At 45.8% G+C, this 20,445-nt stretch overlaps 1 protein-coding gene across 1 annotated transcript in view; it reads right to left on the reverse strand.

The window, feature by feature from the left end:
* rdgA (retinal degeneration A) overlaps window positions 1–20,205 on the reverse strand; it is a 499,400-nt gene extending 479,195 nt beyond the window's left edge. The window contains exon 1 of the mRNA XM_077637013.1: window positions 19,776–20,205. Coding sequence (XP_077493139.1) covers window positions 19,776–19,957 — 182 coding nt within the window. The 5' untranslated portion in view covers window positions 19,958–20,205. The remainder of the gene's footprint in view (window positions 1–19,775) is intronic.
* Window positions 20,206–20,445: the final 240 nt, after the last annotated feature.

Raw genomic sequence — 20,445 nt, forward strand, 5'->3', positions numbered from 1 at the left:
ACTAAAAGCCTGTCACAAGAGGTAAGCGGAACTATGAGAGACCTCTGGCTAATCATTATTTTCTTTATATTAACGTGGCGTTGACTTTCGCTTAGGCTAAGTTTTAACTAACACGATTGTTACAGCGAGCACATTTTGCAGTCTGGATGTTTTCAAGAAAAGACTACAATGGCTAGAAATACAGCTGCGCCTTCTCGTCTATAGCACCAGCATTTTATCTTTCCCGGTTTATATACGTAGAACAGCCACTTTCGTGGCATTATACTTGGCTTGTCTATAGTAGAAAAAAAAATGCGCGAATTTCGTCTAGTCTGGGAAAGACTTTGGTGAGCAGTAATGGTAAGTCCGAACAGCTTGCGGTCGCTTAACGATGATAAGCCTAGACGTTGACTTCCTTTGAAAAGCCAGAATTCTCTTCCACAACCACACAACGAAAAAAATTTAAGATCGTAAGCCTTGAGAGTATCCTGCAAGTTTATTTTTCAACGCGTTATTTCATAATACGCACATTCTTTTTTTTTTCGGCGTTAGTACTCACACCGTATTTCCGCACATACACGAACGCGCCTTTTTATTATTTCGAAGTCTCTCAAGTAACCTGGGGCCCGATTTCGGAGCGACATCAAGCATGAAAAATGTGCCGCGTCATTGTCACGCAATTTCGCAGGCAGCGTATGCGAAATAATCACACATAAAACAGAAAGCTCCAACGCACGGAGGGAGGGAGAGAACGTATCTCCTCGTCCACGGTTCAAATGCCACGGGTAGAGCGCCTAACTTGACGTGGAAATCTATGGCACGCAGGGAGCACCAGGCAAAAAAAAAAAAAAGGCAGAATGAAAACACGCACCTGTTTCTAAACCAATCGCTTGAAAAAGCGACGTATCGACTTTGGAAGAACGTAACGTCTCTGACGTTGTAAACGAAATGTCACCAATTGAAAAGCCCCTCCCCGTCGAACCTTCCGCGACGGGATACAGAAAGCTGGAGGCGTTTTCTGCGACGGCGCCCAGAAAACAGTGAACGAAGTACGGGTTCACCTTTCTGAAAAGAACAACATCCCCGGGGCTTGACTGAGGACAGGCTTATGGGATTTTCTCTGCAGTTTACCCGGCAGTGATGAAACAAGGCAGTTTTCGTGTGAAGGAGCTTTTTTTTTTCTAACGCTGCGCCTTTGCCGTTTAGACGAAGATCTCTGAAAGGCCGTGATCTTCCGCAGACGACCCAGACAAGTATCGGTTCGTAGGAGTCCCCTCGATCACGTTCACTGGTTACGACTAACGAGGGCGAGTCGTTGAATACGCATCGAGAAGTAAACCGTTTCGCGGTTCGTGATGCGTTAGTGGAAGATACAGCGAGGGTGCTTCGGCTGGCAGGCACGTTGAGCGAAGCTCGCTCGGAGCACTGCATTGCAAATTTTACGCCGTGAAATGCCGGAGAGATAATAATTCGTTTTTTGGGGAAAGGAAATGGCGCAGTATCTGGCTCATATATCGTTGGACACCTGAACCGCGCCGTAAGGGAAAGGATAAAGGAGGGAGTGAAAGAAGAAAGGAAGAATGAGGTGCCGTAGTGGAGGGCTCCGGAATAATTTCGACCACCTGGGGATCTTTAACGTGCACTGTCATCGCACAGCACACGGGCGCCTTAGCGTTTTTCCTCCATAAGAACGCAGCCGCCGCGGTTTTCATGGAGGCAAAACGCTAAGGCACCCGTATGCTGTGCGATGTCAGTGCACGTTAAAGATCCCCTGGTGGTCGATATTATTCCGGAGCCCTCCACTACGGCAATGTCGATTTTTAAGTCAGGAATTTTTATGCAGTAGCATTCAACGACAAACATTGCAAATTGAAAGATTGAGAAATGATAACATAAGGCCGATAAGGTATACAATGGCAAGTGCTTCTAATATACGTGGTGACTGACATCCGCACGCACAGATGGTTTGGGGGGACGATTTTCGCAGCAAAAAGCACCGCGAGAACGTACACTTCAGCGTTAGGCCTGTCCGGACCAGTCTTGCACACTTTAGCGAAAAGAAGTAAAAGATTACGGGTCAATTATTTTATCTGAAATGCAGCTCATTTCAGCTGTCAACTACAGCCTATGAAATGTAACTGAACAATTACAAAACATCATTCAGTTACTAATATGTTATTTTCCTTTTAAATTTATTTTTCACGCGATAAAATAAATGGACTATAAAGAGCCCTAGCGGCTTCTGTCATCCGCGATGTGATGGAATACATACGCTGTTAATTGATGATGATGAATTTCTGTGGCGTACAGGCGTCTGTGGCCAAAGAGCGCCTTTGCATGTTTTTTTATTCGACTCAAGGTCGGGTCAAATACTTATTTTTCAAGCATTTTTACCCTAAAGAAGCCGAGCACCAGGAAGGAGAAAGCTTGTACACGTTGTATCACCGGTGGCTACCCGACAGCCCTGGGGATCGAACTCCGCTCTTCCCGCATGCGACGCGGATGCTCTAGCGACTAGGCCACCGCTGCGGTTTCGATGTTAATTTTCGGCATCAGTTGCTTTTATAAGTTTCCATCGCTATTTCTTTCACGCCGTTTCTTTGCGAAAACCTCTGCAGTGGCAAAGTAGACTCCCTCTGAGGAAGGGGGCTCCCTCTGAGTAGACTCCCTCTGAGGTAGTTATGCACAGCTCTGCGCATCGCTGCTCGCTTTTGAGAAAACAGTGCTCATGCTTTCGAAACTTGATATTCTGCTGCGCCATCGTTAAGAACTGAGAACTGCGGAACACGGGGCTAGTCGAATGCAGGCCACTCAAGCTTGCATATCGTACATCCTTTGCCAGGCGGATTTTCCGCAGCCCGGCCATTGTCTCTCTATCGCGAAGGAATATTCTGAGCTAGCACTAGTGTTATCCACCAATTTCCGGTTCCCGAAGTTGTATCGACGGTCATACTTGTGTTTGGAATGGAAAGTAACTGATTAGTTTAATCTATTCCAGAAAAAAATTACTGAATTACTTTCCTTGCAAAAAAAAAAAACAACGAATTAGAAAATTAGTAAAAAAAAATATTTATTGCCATTAATCAATTACTTGTAACGCGTTAAGGGTAACTAGTTACGAACGACTGTCGGAACGAATTCACGCTATTAGTCCCGCATACAGTCGATCAATCGCTTATGTAATCAACTAATTCCACTAATTCAACTCAGTTGACGATCAAACACCTGTACAATAAAACAATTGGCCGATGTGCTCTATAGACATGCTAAATCACGGCCGAATTCTTGAAAAGTTTGAGAGTACAGCTTCGAGAGGAAAGCAGCAGGAAAGTTGTGAACAGTTTCTAAAACCTTTATACTGAAGTTGTTTCAACGTTGCGAATACTATTAAAGCTTTAATCAGTACGCATATTTTTCACGTCCCCAGGAAAACCCTCACTTCCTTTAAAGCTCCGCGATGTTTCCTGACCACATCGTGATTGAGTAAGAAAGCAAACTTTGGTTAGAGAGATGGATGTTTAAAATGAAATTGTTGGTTAGTTATGGCCTGGATGACGCAAGCGATCGCGAAATGCTTTTATTACTTCTTTGACATAATATTGTTTTAGTACTTCGGTACTTATACAAGACATTAAGAATGCTATTCGGAACTCGGTAAACTACCTTTACTCCGGCTCATAAACTAATTTGAAGTTTGGAATTTGGCGACCGGCCACGCCTTGGTCCATATGATTTCCCAATAAAATTAGCATTATTGGAGTACACGCACCAACAGAAGTCATGCCGTAACTTTTTCACGGCCAACGTGTCTTCAGGCAACAGCTCACTCGTTTGACATTAAGGTCGTTCCCGCGCAAAGCCAGAGAGAACAGTATGTGGGCGCTATCGACCCATAGCAACCACCGCCGAGTCCCGAATAAATGGGGAAGCTGTTAAATATTGCCGACTTCCACGAACGACGGAAGTGCTGACTGCTAATTAAAGGACGGAGGGAGGCTTGAGGGATATTGTTCAGGGACTCTGTATCTGAGGCCATGGCGCAGCGGTGAGATGATTACTTCACCAAAGCAGAGATTAATTATGTTATGGGCTACTTTTCATCTCAATTCTTTTGATTTTACTTTTTTTTTTCCTACGCCAGATGTATCTTGGGTGCAGTGGACACTAGTACCAAGTTTTGTTGTGGTGCAAGAATTTGGAATGAGGTTTTCTTGCTATCCTCCTCAAGCTTAATAACATAACTTCCCACCACCTGACAACAACATCAATAACGTTCCATGCAGCCATGCCTTCATTATAATGGAACCGTTTGTCGTACAGCGTTGAGAGCGCTGTCATACGGGCCGCGCGCGTGCTTGCATGTGTGCATGTGTGCGTGTGCGTGGGAGGGGGGGGGGGGGCAGTGCCATGCGTTGCACCATAGAAAAGAACTTCAACGCATGTACAAAAACTACGCGTAAACAATGCACCCAGGAAGAGTAATACTTTCGCATTCTCACACGTAAGCAGTCTTTACTGCCTCTGTCTAATTTTATTTCGTATATGCTCTGTTTCTAGGAGCAACAAGTGTATTTCTTTTGCTTTTGTCGTTTTGTTTGTTATCTTAATATTTGCAGTTTGACACATGGCTTTTCCGCCCGTGTTTGTCTTGTATCCTCTCTTCATTATTGTAGATTAACGTACCTTGACACGCCGGGGAAAAATGAAAAGAAAGGGGGAGGTGCAAAGCATGCAGCTTCTGAGAAATTAGGAAACCGGAAATCACACGAAACTCCTCGCCCAATTCTCCGGAAATAAGGTCCAAACCTTGAAAGCTTCCTTTCCTTTCATCGCTTTCTAACCTTACGTGAGGCCTTCCTTAACTCGAATGGTTGATGGAGGAAGCCAGCCTCTTGTAAAACCTCCTCTTATCCATCCTCAGGTAAGGAACGGTTGCCGTACGTTGGATTTCAGGAAGTCCATTAATTCCTCTAAAATGAACTAATCACGCGCACAGCCTGGACACATTTCTTATTGTGTAAATAGTTTGTACATATTATTTCTCCCCCTATCCTGTCTTCCTGTGTTCTCACCTCTTTCATTTCATTTCTCCATTCTGCCTGCTATCTTTTATTTCCGCTGCCCCAGCTCAGGTGCTTCAGTATCGATGGCAGATGCCGGGGCTAGCAAAAATCTTTTCCTTCCTGTTTACTATTATTTTTAATAAAACCACTACCACCACCACCACCATCGAAAGTTTTACGCGAACGCCTTTAGAAAATCATTTAAAGGTAGTTCGCAGCTAAATATTGAATTCAGTTGCTAGTATACAGATGTATGTACACATTCTTCCAATTTGGTTTATTAAACGTGAATAATCGCCACAGAGGAACGCATACCGTCTTGTAGTCTAGCAACACTGACATACCGGTGTCGGAACGCTGCTTTTTTTTTTTTTGAAACGTCTTACCTTTAAGTCATTTTACTTAAGGTCACTGATCAATGAAGGGAACTGATAATGCCTTGCAAGACATACTTCACAGAAGAGAGGGACCTTTTGCTGATGCTTGTCGACGAGTACAAAATGGTTATGGAGAACAAGCGCACAGAAGCCGTGTCGATACGCGCCAAGGCCACATGACAGCTAACGCGGATGCTTTGGTGAAGGGAAACCTGAAGACAAATTCCTTTTTATTTTAGATCTCAATGGAGCCAACCATGTGGCGAAGTTACCTCACTGCCATTGAAAACCGTTAGACTTCTCCAAAACCACTCATTTAAGGCACGGTTCAAATAGTCCATGAAGTTAACCGCGCTCGCCAAACTACCACTTTTTCCACCCGGACGATGGGCTCGACTTTCTCCGCAAGCAGGCGACAACACGCATGCGCAAACAAGCATCACGTTTGGCAGCAGTGAGGTGAAGCGCTCGTAGAGGGCCAACAGCGGCTAAAGGACGTATGAAGGTGGCTCCGGAGCTGCCCTCCGCTGACCAAGCACTATGGAACCCTTCACTGAGTGCCTCTCAGTAAGGAAGGTATAAGACCGACATAAGGCGTCCTCACAACAATGAAGGCTTCCTTACTGAGATCAGGAAGATCACAGAGTGTAGGCCTAAGGTTAAAAAATTACAGGATTGCTTAAAAGAAATGCAATACCTTTTCTCTTTACTCTCTTTTTTCCTTCATTTATCACTTTTCATTACTTGAAATTTTATGTTTTTATTTTTATTTTCTCCTATATTTGTTTTCCTATTTTTGATTAATTTTTGTTTTTTTTTCTAAGTAAGCCTTCTCACGCATTTACATCGTTTTACATCGAATCAATGGCAGAAAACCTGCTTCAAATACAGTATTTATTCTAATGAATTAAATTTAATGAACTCATTAAAATTCATCAACCAAACTTTTCCCATTTCAAGATCAAGTCACACACTTCCTATAACACAAACTTTTTCACATTTATCCCCAGAGAACGACATGATCGTGCGGAAAAAATTTTGCGGACGCGTTTTGCTCACCTGACACAACCATATAATGCATTCGCATTAATAAAGCGCGGCCCCTGAGACCGCTTATTCCAAAGATTTATCGCGAATCCAACTATGGTGTCTATGCATGATTTCATAAAAAATCAGAAGGAAACAATCTTATTATGTGCTGGCAATGCCGAAGCATTAGCAGCTGTTGATAGCTTTACCGGATGTGACATAACTTCCGGCCTGGTGACGTCACTTGCTTCAAGCCAATGGGCGAACTTTATGACGGATGGTGGAGTTTGACCCAACGGGGCTTCTAATCATCGCACCAAAAAAAAAAGAGCTAAACCGGCCCATGATAAGTTAGTGCGAGGTTTCAGACAGCAGCCACCACGCAGCCAGCACAACTTCCTTTCTGTCTACCTTCCGTTGGTCACGTCCACGCCTCGTCCATCTCACCTGTCACCCCCCCCCCCCTCCCCCTCCCCCCTCCTCTTATCCTTCTATTTCAACAGCCCGCCAGCAGCCTACGCCGACTTTATTCCCGTACTCCGCCAACAGCGCTAACGTGTCGACGGAAGTCATCGAAGATGGCCCCCCTCCCGAGCGTTTGCTAATGCCTCCGCCGACGAGCGCGCCTGAGACCTGGCAAAGCTGCTGACGTAGATGATTACGCAAGCGATCGCTGCTTCGCTGGGGAATTCCTGGCGCAGCTCACTATTCACTGGGACTGGGCTCTCAGCGAAAATCAGATGGCAGCTTAAGCGAGAAGTTGTAGCTACATACATGTTTGTGGGATCGAAGTTATCTTCTAAATATCCACACGAGTGCTGTATATTACGTACAATTCATTCATTCATTCATTCATTCATTCATTCATTCATTCATTCATTCATTCATTCATTCATTCATTCATTCATTCATTCATTCATTCAAGAAGTCTGCGCTTCAACCGTGGCTCTCAATACCATTTTTCGTCGTAGATAACGCGGTTAAAGCTTTGTAGGGGGTTAGTTGGTTGTACATACTGAAACTGGGGAGCGCTATAATCAAGACAAGGGGACAACACCACATATGAACACCACAAGACACGAGCGCAACAATTTGCGCACGTGTCTTGAGGTGTTCTTAGGTGGTGTTGTCCCCTTGTCCTGATTATAGCGCTTCCCAGTTTCAGTATAACGCGGTTGTCAACTTTATCGCTCCGTTTTGACATTGCTGAAAGATATTTTTTTTTCTAGGATGAAGGGCAGGGATAGGGAGGCGAGAAAGACTCATTCGGCTGTAACGTGAATATGGGTACTCGATAGGCACTAGAAAGCAAATGGTACCCACATTGTCAAACGTTTAGAGCCCAGGTGGTTTCTGAGCTCCATCGTGTGGCCTCTAATGCATCATTAGTGATCGGAGACTGTTCAAGGTAGGAGGATTTTTGACCCTACCACCTCCAACAGGTGGGACTTCCACGAATGCTACAGGAATCCCACTGCAAGCCTTAAAACCAAACCCCCTGGCCTCTTAACTTTTGACAAAGTCTGTACGCTGCTTTTTTAATGTTTGCAGGTATATATGTCTATAGCCGTTTCTTTTCGCCGCCTGCGTTTGGTCATTGCCACTTTGCTATCTGTTGCACGAGCTATAAAACCACAGTTCCATAAAAACATTGATATCTATTTACTGATACATCCAATACAACATATGTGCTTTTGTAGAAAATAATGTGTTGCTTGATTGAGGTGGATGTGCCGTTACTGCTCTGTCCTTTTTACGCGAATGAAAACATTACGTCTAGTTAGACTGCATCATCCTTCTCTAAAGCGGGCCGCCAAGAAAAGAAAACTGCAGCAAAAACATTAACCGTCATTAGTAGGTAGTTGTAAACTTCACAAGAGCCTGCTTAACGCAGCTTACATTTTTCAAGGTAACCACAGCGTTTATAGTGAAGAAACTGCAAGTGTTCTACAAAGTTATTGTATTTCAGTATGCTCTGTACGAGTAATGCAGATCTCTAATCTTCTCCCCTCATAAATCTTTTATTTTATTGTCAAGTCTTTGCTATTGTCTTGCCTGCGCTGCGAAAAACATAAGGAAACTTGTTTATATTAATGCTTTTTTTTGTTCGCACGAAGTCTGTGGTTGTCCAGGCCTATACAGAAGAACAGCGCAGCTTACCGTTTTCCTTTTCACTACTCCGTCGTCCTCCTTTCACACCTTTTATACTGTACCATCCACGGCGCAGCGAAGCTCGTTAGATGTGGGAATTAATTAGGGTCGTCACAAAACGTTATCATCAAACCGCTAGGACGGTGCGGCGTGTAACAAACACGCTTCTTCTTATCTCTTTTTCTTTCTTTCATTCTTTATTCGCCCGCTTTCTCTTCTTTTATTTGTTTTTTTTATTGTTATCTCTACGCTTTCGTTATTTTCTTCCTTCATTATTCCTTTTACTTTTCCTCTGTCTCTCTTTCTTTCCACCCTCGCTTTAATTTAAATTACTTTTTGCTTTTCATTTTGTCGTCTATTTCTTTCTTTGCAACTGGTTTCATCTACCGGTTAACCTCCACGCCTTTCCTCCTCATCTTCCTCCTCCTTCGACTCCTTTTTGTTTAGAATGTACATGACTACGATGGAAATCCCTTGGGGCTGCATGTTATCGACAAAGGCTGCATCTCGTAGCCACTTTTTTCAGCTTAGCACGTGAAGATTAGGTAATTAATAGCCTGATATTATTACTACAAGACCTTTTCAATCGCACATTGTACAATGGATCCAGATGTTGCAGTCCCGTTGCGCTTTACCATTGTGACAACACCGCGAAAGCTACTCCCTCAAGGAAATTTCCACCGGTCGTTTCTGAGATGTGGATATGTTGAAAGTCGACGCTCACACGAAAAGCAAGCTGTATTCTTACCCCCCCCCCCCCCCCCCCCTGCATTCTAGCAGGTCGATACGCGCGAACCGCTCGCGTGCAAGCGGGTGCCACGGGGGAAAATAGCGACGCCGAACAAGCGATGACGCCAGAGGTCGGTCCAGCGCGCCGACGGTGATACGTTTTCATTATTGACCCGAAAGACGAACTGCGCCCGCACCGCCCATGTGTCGCTTCGTGGCGCACCGACTCCTCCCCATCCCTTCCCTTTCTTTCCCTTCTCCCAGGGAATGAGGGATGCACCGAACATTCGCGAGCCTTTACCGCTGAACACCGTAGTACACGAGCGAGGAAACAATAAATTACAAGACGCGCATGACCGGCAGTACAACTCACTAGGCATTGAAACTCCCTTGGACGTCCTGTGGACGTTCAGGATGTCCACAGGACGTCTGCAGGGCGTCCAAGGAAGGTTTAGTGGCCGTTGGGATCAGGCTCAAACGAATTAGGTCCATTACGGGCTTATGACGACCTTCGCCTTGGCACTTCGCACATTAACAAATTGGCAATCGACCAATGTAGAGGCACATACAAACAGAAACGCTGTATAAATGGGGAAAAACGGGGTAGTTGGCAGATAAGAGGGATTCTGAACATCGTCTATGTGGGTTTCACGCCCCAAAGTGACTCAGGCTATGAGGGACGCCGTAGTGAAGGGCTCCGGAATATTCGACCACCTGGGGTGTACGTGCACTTACATCGCACAGCACACGGGCCTCTAGAATTTAATAATAATAATAATTGGTTTTTTGGGGAAAGGAAATGGCGCAGTATCTGCCTCATATATCGTTGGACACCTGAACCGCGCCGTGAGGGAAGGAATAAAGGAGGGAGTGAAAGAAGAAAGGAAGAATAGGTGCCGTAGTGGAGGGCTCCGGAATAATTTCGACCACCTGGGGATCTTTAGCGTGTACTGACATCGCACAGCACACAGGTGCCTTAGCGTTTTTCCTCCATAAAAACGCAGCCGCCGCGGTCGGGTTCGAACCCGGGAACTCCGGATCAGTAGTCGAGCGCCCTAACCACTGAGCCACCGCGGCGGGGCTCTAGAATTTCGCCTTCATCAAAATTCGACCATCGCGGCCGGGATCGAACCCGCGTCTTTCGAGTCAGCAACCAAGCGCTATACCACTGAGCCACCGCGGCGGCTGAGATCCGGAACAGGGTGATGAAAAAAAAAACATGGAGATCATGCAAAGGGCGCAGATACCACATAACGCTTACTGGCAGCTATACTTTCACAGGCGCATTTGAAAAGATCTCTGTTCGCATCTATGTCCTTACTCTCTGTTAAAAGGCAACCGAAGAAGTTTTAGAATTCGACGAGTTTCAAGGGGTCGAATGAGTGAATCTTAGAGGTAAAGCATGCGAAGTATTTTTATGCTACCATTCGAAATGGTGACGTAATCGCAAAATAAATCTGCGTCGTCGTTCTGGTTACTCTGCGGTGCACAGCGACGGGCAGAGGCTGCAATCATGACGTCACGAACGGCGGAGCTACGTTTTCAGGCTTGAAAAGGGAGCTTCAACGGAGAAATCAAATGCCACTGAGTGTGAAAGCCCACGGAGCCTTGTTTAGCAGCATCGGACGACGCATGACAGGATGTGGGTGGAGGCAGCGGACATTTGAAATTCCGGCAACAATGACGTCATCGCAAGTTGCCCCGAATTCGTGATTAAGTCATTGGAAATGCTAGTGCAAAACCGCTTGGCATACGCTTTACCGAGTAGCTTCAGGCTTTCGATTTCTGCAGTCTTCAAGAATACTAAAAAAAAATCCATTTCGGTTTTCCTTTAAGGAAGCACTTCGGTGCGAGCCGCTCAGGGCAACCACCCCAAGATTTCAAAGAGTCAGCGAATAATGTGAAGAAAGGATTTAAAAAGGTTTAGACAACACGCTTAGATCACATGAGGTCAAGTTTCAGTAGCTACGAAGCTCGTGGGTCCAAATCTCAAAACTGTCATCGATATGAGCTTACTAATAATTTATGCAATCAATATTGAGAACCGGGACGAAAGTCAAAGGAGATTAGGCGCCAGGCTTGAAACCAAAAAAACTTATTTTCCGGCCTGAAAATTTGTGTATCCTGAGGTGAGGATTAAACGACACCACTTCCTTGCATATCTCTTAATCGGACCCCTTACACGTTGGCGTTTGTGGATACAATCATGTATCCGCGTGCTACGCTTACCATGGCTATTTTTTGCTTCTTGAACTGCGCCTTTACATTTTTGAAAAGATATGCGTGGTAATGAGAAGTGCCTGGCCAAGCGTATCTTCACGTAGACACATCCCTGCTATGCTTCCTTCATACAATATTCAGTTGCCACCCTATACGTTTATGAGACGTCCCAACCATGTCACTCACAACGATGACAGTGTTCTCTCGGCATTATCTTCTCAGATAATCCCCCATTTCTGTGTGCCGGGGCTAGCAAAAATCTTTTCCTTCCTTTTTATTGTTATTTTAATAAAAACACTATTACTACAAGGAAACATATTTATAATGGCTGGAAAATAAATCATATCGTCTCCCGGATGTTTTATTGGACATTTATATTACCAGTAATGAATCACCGCAGCAATTCATTAAGTGATGTCACGCAATTCGTAACCATCTAGCATCCACTGTTCGACATTTAGGCTCACGCCGTTCCACGTGCGAGTCAGGCAGGGATGGCTGGTCGAGACAAGTCCGGGAAGTTGAGTGTCAGCTTCGTAAGTGCCCCCCCCCCCCCCTCCATTTGCCTTCTCCGCGACCTCTGACTAAGGGGCAATTTAAAATAGCGCCCCATCTGCCTGCTCCCCCATATGTGAGCTCGCCACGCGCTTGCACCCCTCCCCCCACCGCCCCCTTCCTCTCTAAGCCGACTGGCAACTCGCCCGAAACTCTGCAATGATAGAATCGCCGCTGCATGTGTGCCTCTTTACAGACGTGCCTTCAGCTAAGCCGACAGTTTGCGTGATCTCCGTCGCCTCTTGTCAAAAGATGGCGCTGCTTGCAAACTGAAGGGGTCTATCTCGTGACACCGTCGGAGGCGGACGCTTTTTTTCGGAGCTCCAGCGACTACGTCTGAAGCTAAGTGCCTTTTGGTTTTTGCGCTTTTACATGCTTTCGGGCAGTAGTTTTAAACCGAGTTAAGGGTAGAAAGGCTAGCGGAAGTGTGTGTGCCGAAGGTTTTTGCGTAGAAATTTTGGAAGGCTTTTACCTTGCGTATTGCTGAAAGTTTTTGGTGTAGGATTTTTGGCGGGCGTTTACGTTGCGTAGTGCCGAAGGTTTTTGTGTAGGAATTTTGGTGGGCTTTTACGTTGTGTAGTGCCGAAGGTTTTTTGTGTAGGAATTTTGGCGGGCTTTTACGTTGCGCAGTGCCGAAGGTTTTTGTGCAGGATTTTTAGCGGGCTCTTACGTTGACTAGTGCCGAAGGTTTCTTCTGTAGGAATTTTGGCGGGCTTTTACGTTGCGTAGTGCCGAAGTTTTGTGCAGGAGTTTTAGCGGGCTCTTACGTTGACTAGTGCCGAAGGTTTCTTCTCTAGGAATTTTGGCGGGCTTTTACGTTGCGTAGTGCCGAAGTTTTGTGTAATATTCTTGGCGGGTTTTTACACATAGGAATTTTGGCGGGCTTTCACAAGGCGTAGTCGGCCGGACGATGGGTCGGCAAGCTAGGAAAGTTAAGGAGGACAAGGACGGGGAGTTAGTACAGTGTCAGGAGTGCGACCGTTGGTGTTACTTAGATGAGACAGGGTTCGGGAGCTTAGCCGAGGCGGGTGAGGCTAGCTTCGTGTGTAAGATGTGCAAGCGGTTTGGGGACGCCGTTCATGCGTTAAAAGGGGAATGGGAAGCTGGGTTTAATGCACTTAATGCGGACCGGCAGGTCGAACGAGAGGATCGGATTAAGCTGGAAGCTCAGGTCGCCGATTTGATTAAAAAGGAGGAGAATAATGCCGCCCTGTTGAAGCGAATGGTGGGCGAGATTAAAGAAGAGCGGGAAAAGCGGACCCAGCTAGAAAAACAGGTTGAAGCGCTCAGGTCGCGGCCGGCTGGGCACCCCAGTTCGGAGAAGTGTCAGGTGGAGGACGAGGCTCGTCGATCGTACAGTGCTGTAGTGCAGCGAGCATTGAGTGAGAAAAATGCGAACGAAATGAAAAAGGTTAAAGCGGGCATGGAAACTCGCGACAATAGCGTACAGCGGCAGGAGAGTCAGCTAGAGCGATCCGGAGGCCAACAAATGGAATTAGGAAGCGAACGTTTGGGGCACAGGAGAGTTCTGGTGGTCGGGGACTCGAATGTAGCGAGGGTTGAGGGAGGCGTTCTGACGGCAGTGAAGGCAGACAGGCGGGTGCAGGTGGAGGCTCAGTCGGGAAAGTGCATGGTGGATGCAATGGCCAGAGCCCGGGAGGTGGTGGTGGGTAGCATGGATGGCGAACACCTTGTGGTCATCCATGCTGGTCTCAATGATGTACTGCAGGGGAGGAGCCAGAATCTTGAGACGCAGTTGGAGGTGGGGATGCGTAGGCTTAGAGAGGCCTCTGAGAGTGTGCATGTGACCATATGCACAATCCCAGAGGTCCAGAGGCAGGCTCGCGAAACGGAAAGGAGGGTCGTGGAGACTAATCGGGTAATTAGGCTATTGAGTCGACGACTAAGATACGAGGTGATGGAGGTCAACAGGGAAGTGTACGAGGTTAGGCCCCACCCTTTTGCACAGGATGGCATCCACTACGGTGGTGCCACTGGCAAGAAGGTGGGTAGTAGGATAGGTCGCCAGGCAACAGCTTTTTTGGGGGGACCCAGAGCTCTGAAGGAACCAGTGTAGAGAAGGAAGAATTAAGATCAAACGGACAATGGAACCATAGGGGAAGAAAGAGACGCAAGCGCCAGGGCCAAGTTAATTCAGATATAGGTTTCATTAACATGCAAGGTGGCAGGAATAGACTGAAATGGGAGGAAATAGAAGAACAGTTAAGACAGGAGGAATTAATGGTATATGGTTTAGCGGAAACACATCTTAGAGACATGGAGCAACCACCCTGTAACCCAGACTACGCATGGGAATATTGCAATAGAACCGAGGGCAGCAGAAAGGGAGGTGGAATGGGGGCATTCATTCATAAAAGTATGAATTTTCAAAGGGTTAGACTGGGATGCAGGGAACATTTATGGCTAAAAGGAACAGTGGCAGGCAAGCAAACACTCCTTGGCTTTGTATACCTGTGGACAGGGGTTAATGCCAAAGAGGAAAACAGGAAAATGTTAGAATGTATTGCAAGCGACATTGATGAGCTAGGAGGACAGGGCGAGATAATTATATTAGGCGACATGAATGCACACATAGAAGACCTGGATGGGTACACGGATTCGACAGGAAGCATGCTGCAGGACATGTGTGACAGGCATGATTTAGTTGTATGCAACAGCACCGAGAAGTGTGAAGGGCTCATAACATGGGAGGCGGGGAGTCTGCACTCGACGATAGATTATGCACTAATGTCACAGAGGATGTATAACAGATTAGGGGTAATGAGCATAGATGAAGATGGTTCCAGAAGTCTAGGTAGTGACCACAAGCGTATCAAGTTGAGCTTCAGAAGAAAAAGCAATGTAGGACTGAATCAAGATAAACAATCAGGGGGAAATTTTTACTCAGAAAAGCAATTGGAAGTAGCAGCCAAACAAATCGAGAAAGTAATTTTTGAGGATAGTGAAACAGAATGGACTTATACCAAATTAACTCGATTACTGGAGCTAGAGCTAGCTAAGGTGGGAGTAAAGCTAAAAGGGAAAAGATGCAAACCCAAGAGTTGGTGGGATGAGGAGGTCAAGAGGGCAATAGAAAAGCGCAAGGAAGCATCCAGGGAACACAGATATTCCAAGAAAAGGGGGGAACCAAAACCCGAAGTAGACAGAAAATGGGATACCTTCATAAAGTGTAGAAGGGACGCATCCTATTTGATTAATGAGAAAATTAGAAGAAAGGGTGCCCAATGGATGTCAAAAGTAAATAAAAAGGATAGAAAAGCAGCCCAAAAATTCTGGAAACATCTAAATGCAATGAGTAATAAAACTAGGCTAGAACAAAGGTTTATTGTTACAGATGAGGGTATTCGACTAGAAGGGGATGAAGCAATAAAACACATAGGAACAAGGATGACGGAAAAATTTTCAGCACAGCACGTGGTACATAATTTATCGAAGGAGGATAGACCGGTTACAGCAATAGCTTCACTTGAGCAAGGAGAGTGGGAAAGGGCAGAGAAGAAGGTTCCTAGTGGCACATCAACAGGACCAGATGGTATCCCGATTATGTTGATAAAGAAGTTAGGACCAAAATCCAAGCAAACATTAATACAGGTAGTGAACAAAGTGATAGTGGATGAGAAAGTCCCCGATGAATGGCGATTAAGTAGAATGAACATGATATATAAGGGAAAGGGGGACAAAGCAGACGTAAGTAACTATCGCCCCATAACAGTGACGTCTGTGGTTTACAGGGTGGTGATGCAAATTATAAAGGATAGACTGCAGGCTTGGGTGGAGAACGAGGGGGTGCTAGGGGAACTACAGAATGGGTTCCGGAAACAAAGGAGGTTGGAGGACAATCTATTTTCATTGACACAGTGTATAGAAATTGCGGAAAAGGAACATAGGCCCTTATTGCTAGCATTTCTGGATATTAGGGGAGCCTATGACAACGTTACTCAGGAGCATTTGTGGGACATATTGGGCACATTGGATGTGGAAACTGGAGTAATTAATCTTTTAAAAGATATATATAGAGGTAACAGAGTGCTCATAAAATGGGAAAAAAATGTATCAGGGCCTGTAGAGATACAGCGGGGGCTTAGACAAGGATGTCCTCTGTCCCCTTTGTTGTTCATGTTGTACCTGCAAGGTTTGGAGGCCAAGCTAGAGGGGAGCGGACTAGGTTTCAACCTATCTTTTTTCAAGCAAGGGGAATTGATTAAACAGACATTACCGGGACTAATATATGCGGACGATATAGTGATAATGGCTGACAACAAGGAAGACCTGCAGAAGTTGTTAGACATATGCAGTACAGAGGGAGATAGATTAGGCTTCAAGTATAGTAAGGAAAAATCTGCAGTCATGACATTTAATGAAGAGGGCGGCGAGCATAGAATACAGGAGTTCGTGCTAAAGGTAGTGAATGAGTACAAGTATCTTGGGGTGTGGATAAATAACAGTGCTGGGTATCTGACAGAGCATGAAAAATATGTAATGAATAAAGCTAGTAGGAATGCAGCTGTCATGAAAAATAGGGCACTGTGGAATTACAATAGGTATGAGGTGGTAAGAGGGATCTGGAAAGGGGTGATGGTCCCTAGCCTGACCTTCGGGAATGCGGTCCTGTGTATGAGGCCAGATGTTCAAGCAAGGCTGGAAATTAGGCAACGGGGAGTAGGCAGGTTAGCTTTGGGAGCACATGGCAATACACCAAATCAGGGGGTACAGGGTGATATGGGATGGGCGTCTTTTGAGAGCAGAGAGGCTAGCAGTAAGATAGCATTTGAGGAACGATTGAGAAGGATGGAGGAAAAGCGGTGGGCTAGGAAAGTTTTCAGATACCTGTATATAAAGAATGTTGACACGAAATGGAGAAAGCGAACTAGAAAATTGACAAGCAAATATCTGGACAGCAGTAAGGGGGCAAATCAGCAATTATCGGTTAAGAAAAAGGTTAAAGGAACAGAGAGAGCTTTGTGGAAAACAGGGATGCTGACGAAATCGGCACTAGAAACATACCGGACCTTTAAACAGGAAATTGTCAAAGAAAATATCTATGATAATTGTAGGGGAAGTTCTTTGTTGTTTGAGGCCAGGACTGGAGTTTTGCGGACTAAGAAGTATAGAGTCAGGTACCAGGAGATAGACACTTTGTGCATTGCGTGCGGAGAGGAGGAGGAAACGGCTGAACACTTGATACTTTTCTGTAAAGGGCTTCACCCTACAGTGGAAGGCAGCGGAGCTGACTTACCCAAGGCATTGGGGTTTAGGGATAGTGAAGGGAAAGTGGATTTTAAGAGGTTAGAAGTAACCAAGCGAAGGTTATCTGATTGGTGGCTAAAAGCAAGACAGGAGTAAAATTTCACAAGACATGGCTAGGTGGCTTGAGCCACCGCCCGATGTAAAGGGTTCAGCCGTATCCATCCATCCATCCATCCATCCAGTGATGGGTGTAGCTTGAAAACTGCTACAAAATTGCCTGACTGAAACATGTTACAAAGCTAAATAAATCGAAGAACTCAAAACTGTCATGCCTCGCTGCTATTTTCAGTTCTTTAATCAACAGATGTCACAGGTTGCCCTGCGTTACGGTGTCCTTGTTATAAACGTCACAGTTGGCGTTTCATTCGTTGTTAGTTGTGCATACAAACTTTGAGAGCAACAAGCATTTTGATGCGTGGGCAGACCTGAGAGCTCCGAATGGCTTGCAATGCTTGAAAGAGACCATAAAGATATACCGTATTTTCCGGCATACAGTCCGCATGACATAACTGGGCTGGAATTTTTTTTTCCTTCACCAGACTATCCGCACCCGCCACATAATCCACAGGGGCCAGGAGGTAGACATAGCGCATAAAAATGTACCTGCAATAGCATCATCAGCAGCACCGCCATCAGCCTGACTACGCCCACGGCAGGACAAAGGTGTGTCCCATGTCTCTCCAATTAACCCTGTCCTGTACCAGATACGGGTACCGTATGCCCATAGACACCATGATATTATCCGTCCATGTAACTTACTGCCGCATCTTACAAGCTGGCCGCCACTTCGATCCGGGTCAGTCCGCCTTAACGACCATCGGATTACTTCTCATTACATGCCCTGCCCAAGCCTTGTTCATTTTGACTAGAATATCTAACTGTAGCTTTTTCCCGGACCCACTATGCTATTTCGCTGTCCCTTAACTTTATACTTAATTTTTATTTCCATACCTCTCTGCATTGTGATCAAGTTATTCTGATAAGATGTTGTAGCCAAATACTACGCCATGTTGGCCAAATCCTGTTCTGATGAGAGCATGCGTTGTCGGCTGTGGTCACCGAAATCAGGACGCACTTTAGGCCTGCTTATACAATTCCGTAGACAGGGGAATTTTTTTTATTGAAAGAAGATTGCGAGGCACCGGATTCGAACTGCGTTTCTCTGTACTCGTGGTGGGCGCTCTACCTTTACGCCATCGCTTCGAAGTGCTCAAGCTGATTAATATGATCCGGGATTACACTTTTTATGCAGCGAAGGCGTCAGGAAGGCAGCTTCATCGAAGCCAATGACGATAATATGAGAATGAAACGCCTGCCAGGATTCTGCCTCTCACCAGCGCGCTTCTTAGGTTCATATTCTTAAAAACCGAGATAGCAACTAGCCCAGTCAGCCCGCGTGCAAAAAGTTTGCAGCGCGCGGGCAGCGGAAGCACAGCACAAGTGTCACAAAACTCAGTAATAGAATTTTGTTGTGCATGTCATGCTATATTGAACGACATCGAAAATTAAAATACTGTATATTCCGTAAGGCACAAAGTTTTAACTTGTAAACATGTAAAGCCCGTGGTCTGTTACGGTTTGTAGACTGCCACTGACAGCATGTGAACGAAATTGGCCCAGAGCTTGTTGAATTTGTGTAAGACTACAAGACAGCTGCTTAGCCACCATTAATTTGCAGACAATAATGGCGCAACTTGTTTTTTTTTTCAAAAGTGGCGATATTCTTCGGCGGAGATCTTGCGTTGCGAATTTTCAGTGATGAGCGTTTAACGAAGTGCAACAGCAAAAAGCAATGTAATGGTGCGTTGAAACCAGGTTCGCTTGCTATCTTCTTCTTCTCTTAATTGTTCCAGAAAATTTAGGTACGCCCATAATTAAGTAAAAACTGAGTGCTCAAGAGGAGCTCGCAGTCTGCAGTAAAAATCTGATACGGCTATATTGAGTACAAACGCGATGATGGTCTTCATCACTATCGTATTTAGCTGTACAGAGCTTTCTGAAATTCCGACAGTCTTAACTTGGCAGATGACATGGAGGTGAAAAAGATAATCGCAGTCTAAAAAAATTGTATTTATGTGTTCGCGCATTACGATAAATTCATAATCTTGTCTGAAACATCATGCTTTTGGGGCATAGCAAAACTGAAAACTAACCTTGAAGCCCACGGGACCAATAAGAAGTAATCGCTATTCGGCCGTATTTGAAATATCTGTGGTGGCGAAGGAATTAAGCACCATGTAGTCACAGAACGTCACTTTGCTAAAGAATCATAAACCTTCTAACCATACTAACACCTTCTCAGAACGACCAATGTGTAAATACAGCAAACTTTACGTTCGGGTCAAGCCGGGCGTGTCCTATAGGATCAAAACTAGTGATTGAATGCATGGTTTGTGGGACATACCTGTAGTAGCGAACGCTGACTTGAGGGCTGATGTCTCGGTAGCCCGGATTTAGTCCAGGCCGAATCTTGTATCGCACGGCCGGACGGTGCCGGTAGCATCCGGGTCTTCGAGGTCCGCCACGGGACCGTCCCGGAAGTCCCTGATGGGACGGCCCCGCCGTCGAGCTTCCGGGACAAAGCATGTCCTGGCACAAAAAGCCCCGAACCAGGTCCGTCACTTTCTGGTCCACAGTGTTGGCGTCCGTGGCTTTACGGCTGTATCGACCGGAGCCAATGTCCGGCCGAAGACCTGACCTACTCTCTGCGCGTGCCTTTGCCGAAGTTATCTTTGGCAAGCCATCGATTGCGTGGCCAGCGTGTCTTGCTAACAACAGGCCCAAAGTGTTTCCGGCCCAGTGGTGGGCGTCGTCAGTGTTTTCACAGCTTTTTCCAGCAGGAACTGGTGACTAACGACCCGGCCAATAGTTCGTGGGTCGCCGGCTGCACTTTATAATCTTATCGGCGGACAGACCGATCTTTAGCACACAACATACATTGTTGGCAACGAAATGCACAGTATTCTGAGCACCGGAAAGAGCACTTCAACAGTTGTGCGGCTGGCGAAGTCCGTGCGCTCGTAGTTTCTTTGGAAGGTGCTGAAGTCCGGTTAGCGACCTCACCAATGCCTTTG

Source organism: Amblyomma americanum, chromosome 9, assembly GCF_052857255.1.
Source record: "Amblyomma americanum isolate KBUSLIRL-KWMA chromosome 9, ASM5285725v1, whole genome shotgun sequence".
NCBI lineage: Eukaryota > Metazoa > Arthropoda > Arachnida > Ixodida > Ixodidae > Amblyomma > Amblyomma americanum.